The sequence below is a fragment of the Penaeus chinensis genome, chromosome 17 (genome assembly GCF_019202785.1).
Source record: "Penaeus chinensis breed Huanghai No. 1 chromosome 17, ASM1920278v2, whole genome shotgun sequence".
Classification (NCBI taxonomy): Eukaryota; Metazoa; Arthropoda; class Malacostraca; order Decapoda; family Penaeidae; genus Penaeus; species Penaeus chinensis.
Genome location: NC_061835.1, coordinates 17,301,952 through 17,306,962, shown reverse-complemented (window position 1 = coordinate 17,306,962; position 5,011 = coordinate 17,301,952). Strand labels below are relative to the sequence as shown.

General features: G+C 44.9%; 2 protein-coding genes across 2 annotated transcripts in view; both read right to left on the bottom strand.

The window, feature by feature from the left end:
• Positions 1-2,099: 2,099 nt before the first annotated feature.
• Positions 2,100-4,324, bottom strand: LOC125034079 (alpha-(1,6)-fucosyltransferase-like). Its single transcript, XM_047625720.1, has 4 exons — positions 4,051-4,324; positions 3,656-3,806; positions 2,489-2,628; positions 2,100-2,247 (listed from the first exon to the last, which is right to left on the bottom strand). The coding sequence occupies exons 1-4, from the start codon at positions 4,164-4,166 to the stop codon at positions 2,100-2,102; spliced, it is 555 nt and encodes a 184-aa protein (XP_047481676.1). The 5' UTR covers positions 4,167-4,324.
• A 643-nt stretch (positions 4,325-4,967) lies between these two features.
• Positions 4,968-5,011, bottom strand: part of LOC125034077 (alpha-(1,6)-fucosyltransferase-like) — a 4,320-nt gene continuing 4,276 nt past the window's right edge. The window contains exon 5 of the mRNA XM_047625719.1: positions 4,968-5,011. This exon is cut by the window's right edge and continues 255 nt beyond it. Coding sequence (XP_047481675.1) covers positions 4,968-5,011 — 44 coding nt within the window.

The window sequence follows — 5,011 nt, the reverse complement described above, 5'->3', positions numbered from 1 at the left end:
TAGGTTCTGGAGACCATGGGTACCTCATAGGTCTTTGGGATCCTCAGTAGCGGGCAATAGAGCTACCTCAAAGGAAGCTGGGGCCCCAGGCACCAGAAACAGGGCCCCTGGGGGACGGCCCTTTGGATGGGGGGGGGGGGGGTCGCTCGCGTTTGCCGGAGCGCCGCGGGTGTGGAGCAGCACTTCACAGGCGGTTGGACGCGGGTTTGCGGCTTCCCTCACATGTCACCGCGTTTGGCAATTGAATTTCCGTAGAAAATTGCCCATGTTATCAGGAGGATAAAGATTTGTTCAAAAGCCATCACGAGATACCTAGTAGTTTACCTACCTGTCATGCGCTATATTTCTCGCTTCTCTTGTGCTTGTGTCCTTAATGCATTTACTCTCTTCGTCTCTTCATACTGCAGCGACACGTTGCTTTTGATATGAATTGGCTTTCAACGCCGAGAAGACTTTGCTTTCCACAGGACCTCCGTCGCTCGGCGCTTCCTCCGGCGGGTGTCAGCCGCGGCGCCCCCCCCCCCCCCTCATGCAGTCCCCCCAACCCCCCCGCAGCGCCTTCCTCGGCGCCTTCGCGGGACGGAGGCCGGCGACAGGAAGCGGCCTCGGATTTGCTTTCCTTATCTTTCTGCCTACCATTACTCTTCTCTTTTCTTTCGTACAGTCTTTCTAGTTTGGTGTATTTGTCTTACTGCCTGTCTTGTAAATGGGCAGTTGAGAACTTGCTGAAGTTGGTCGACATGTGCCCAAGTTGGCTGTGATTCGGGTGGATTCAAAGGGTCACTTTTACCTATTTTCCTCTCAGTATCGGATACATATTCATGCCCCGGCTATTTGTATTTTTTTCTGTTAACCTCTCTCGTCACGGTAATTAAGAGTTAGCGGCATCAAACTTTTAGGAAATAAAGTATTTATAATAAAGAGAGGTCAGAGGGGAGAGCTGGAAAAAAACAGACATCACGACTAATCTGTGAATTGTCAATATGGCGCAATATTAAAGGTATGAAACTACCTGTCGAGCATTGCGTGGTTGTGGGAGTAGAGAGGCACACAGAATCAACTCTAGAGAGCAATGGCCAAATAACATCTATAGTCAGTGGCGTCCTAGAGAGAGGTTCAAGAATATAAATCAGTCGGGGAAGTTGATAAGGCTTTACAAAGAACCCCGCCAAGAAAGAATGCATTAAGTAAATAGCCATATATGTGGGACGAATGAGATCTTTATTTGGATCGGGTTCTTCAAGTAAAATTCTCCCCAAAGAAAAAGGTGCGAATAATTTCACACAAGGATGTCCATGGTGCATCCCCAAAGTGGCAAAGCTAGCGTTTAGTAGAGGGGGCTCGTGTTGGGTGTTCTGTCCAAGATAGAATAGGACGGAGCAAGCTGATCCCCGGGCCATCCCATGTAAGGAATATCAAGGTCACCTACACATATAAGCGCTAGGAGGGGAAGTAAAAACTGCCCCATGGCAAGAGGTGAGATAGTCAGCGAAGGACGTCTAGGTTTAAGTTTCTCGACGAGCAAATTCCTCCCGTCCAACAGAAATCTCGCCGACACCGGTCCCGATCACCCGTTTGCCGTGTCACACAAGGGATGTAAGTACACTCCGTTGTAATAAACTATTTTAATAAAATCACCTATTTCAGTTGCTGAAGTGTCCGTAATTACAATAACACCATTGATGATGATAACATAGGCTTGATAATGTTGATAATAACAATTATGAGAATGGACAGTAATGAGTATAAATAATTGCGGAAACTAATAATATCGACGGAGGATATCACGAAATAAGCGACCAAGGAATTCGGATAATTCTGCGGATGAAAATTTTATACATAGTTCATTTTACAGAAGAAAAGTTCACTTCAATCACTCCCATTCACTCTATTTATCCAATTTTCGCAATTCTCTCTCTCTCGCTTTCTCTCTTTCTCTCTTTCTCTCTCTCTCTCTCTCTCTCTCTCTCTCTCTCTCTCTCTCTCTCTCTCTCTCTCTCTCTCTCTCTCTCTCTTTCTCTTTGTGTGTGTGTGTGTGTGTGTGTGTGTGTGTGTGTGTGTGTGTGTGTGTGTGCCTCTTTCACTCAAACAAAATCCATTCATTTTTCCATCTCGTCAATATGATCGAAGGACGGCACGTCGGCAAGCCGCAGGATCTCGACCGTCTTGTAGACGGGGTACAAGCCGTACGATGCTGTTCTTAGGTTCCTCCCTGCGCGGAAACCGTCCTGGAGATTGGGTTGCTTTCTGTAGTACCTGAGGGATCACCATCACCTGATCTCCCTTCTGGAGCGCGAGCTCGCCTGGCCCTGCTTGCGAAGGAGCGAAAAAGGGGAAGGGTCAGAGAGGGAACTTCTGTGAAGGAGGGGGTCAGAGGGGAGGACTTGATGAAGTGGAGAGAGAGGGTGGGTGGGGGAGCGGGGATTCAGAGTTAAAAAAACAGCAAGATATAATGCAAAACAAGAGATACGAAAGCAGACGGGCTGACCTTCGAGGCGTGTGGGGGTACCTGGCCTGCACCTTGTTGTCGGTCTCGAAGTGGAACCAGTAGGCCGAGTCGACGGAGAAGGCTCGGCTGGGCGCGTCCGGCCGGACTGTTTGCATGAGTTCGTAAGCCAGCCTGCATATCTTCCCAACGGAGAGGCGTTCAGAATGAGCATTGAGTTGATTGCTTATACGGAATTTATCTTTTCTATTATCCTTTATTTTATGATTTTCCTGATAACTATTCTATATCTTATTCCCTAGAATTACTGCCAACCTGCCTGAGGGTGAAGCTTAACATGTAGCCCTCTCACACATGCTGGAGCGATTCTCAACAAGGTACCAAATAAACTCTATAGATATATATATAATAACAACAGTGATTTCAGCCGATGGAATTCTCTATTCTCTCAGACGGTTTATCATGTCTCAGCCGACGTGTTTTTTTCTAAGTTTTCAAACTGTTCGTCATGGAAATCTAACTTTGACGCTGGAAGACCAATAAGGAAATAGATATCTAGATGAAAAATATCTCTTGATGAAATAGTAATGAGAGTGAAAATGGTAGTGGTGATAACTGAAGAGGAAAAGTGTAAAATCGTGGCGGTCCTCTTAACTTGAAATCTGATACAAGCTCTTAAGGAAGGATTCACACTTAGGCTTGATGACTTAAGAAAGAACTTCGCATATATAGAGATGACATATATTGTAAAATATGATCACTAAAATTTATAAATAGCAATGAACACACACTTTTCTGTATTATCGAGAACTACATTAATAGCAGCGCATCTGCCGTGCACTGCCAAACGGCCGCTTCGTAAGGAGGAGTATCATTAGAGGGAGCAAGGTCTACACAAGTACTAGCATAGACCTTGAGAAGGACAGTGAAACTCAGCGGCGTCACCAAAGGCGTTTGAGTCCCCCCCCCCCCCCTTCCTCGGTGGCGTGCCTTCATTCCACCGTGCCTTTATAAAGGCACGGGTCACCCCCCCCCCCCCCTCCCGTTTTCTGATATGCAACTGAATTTATCCTGATGGCACCCATGGAAATAATAACACGATGACAAGAACATGATTTAGATGATGATAAGGATATGGGAGATAATGACGATGAGTGTTGACAGCAATGCCTACACACGCAGCAAGGAAATCCAGCCCAGAGAACCTACATTGGAAGACATGCTGCACACGAGGAAGTCCGAGCGAGACAGGAAGTAGACGTCAGAAAAGAAGTTTTTCATGTTGGCTTCGCTTCGTCTCTCCTTCATGTGGGCGGTGGCCACGCTCTCCTCGTTGCACACGATCCTGTAGTTGGGATACCTGGAAGGGAACGAGGAGGGAATGTGGTACATGTGGGGATTCCACACACACACATGTATATACAGAGAGAAATGTATGTATACATAAATACACACATATGCACCTTCACACTCACAGGAACAAATAATACACACAGGCAGCTACACTCATTTTTCCACAAACACACATACACCATTCAGAAATCCCGCTCACACACTGGACGCCAAACTGCCTCTCGGACACCAAATGCAACTCCTTCACTGACTTCTTCCTCGCCTCCTGCACGACTCGTGGGTCGTCTGTGGCCAGGAAAATCCTACGACTGGTCACGTTCGTTCCGCGAATCTCTAGGTCGTCGAAAAAGTCGTTCACAGCTTCCATGTACTCTTCTAGCTTTATGAATCTGGCTTCACTAAGCAGCTTGTCCGTCCGTCTGACTTGTACCCTGCAAGGCAAGACGGCCTTGGTAAATAGGCTGAGGAAGTTAATGTTGCTTCTTGTAAGTGTAGCGTCCCAATTTTAAAAAAAATGCGAATGAAAATGCTTTAAAATATTATGGTTTGAAGTTGAGTGTATAGTCGAGTATAAGTTTGTTAGCATTTAAAGATGTACTTTACTTGAATTAATTGTTTGAATTATTGTTAGTTTAATAGTAAACATGACCACGCGGCCATAGTTGCTACGTTTCACATCGTTTAGTTTGTTTTATGAGTAGCCTACTGACGCGGAAGAGATGGATGAACATAAGGAAATTGTATCTGATCAGTTGTGGAGAATCAAGGAAGAAGCAGCGGGGACGTTTTTCTCCAGAATCCATTGAAGTTTTCATTCAGTAACAAAATCCAGCAAAAAGGGCGAGGCCGCAGCGACACCTTAATGAAAATGACTTGCATCATGAAAATTATATTCATAATAAGAATTATTGTAATGGTTATGATGAGGTTGACAATAATTGTTGCAATAATAATGATAACAGAAATCATTAAAACTAACATCATCGCTATAGTTAATAATGATAATGAGACCGATAATGATGATATTCATGATAATAATTTAATAATAATGTAAAGGATGTTAAAAAATGATAGTGATTATCATTCTATGAATTGTGGCAATAATATTAACACAAACGCCGTTGCAATGAGAGAGAGAAACATATTAAAGGAGACAACACAGGGCACATCATAAGGACCACACAGAAGCACTGGCGGAGTGGCATCCGCGCT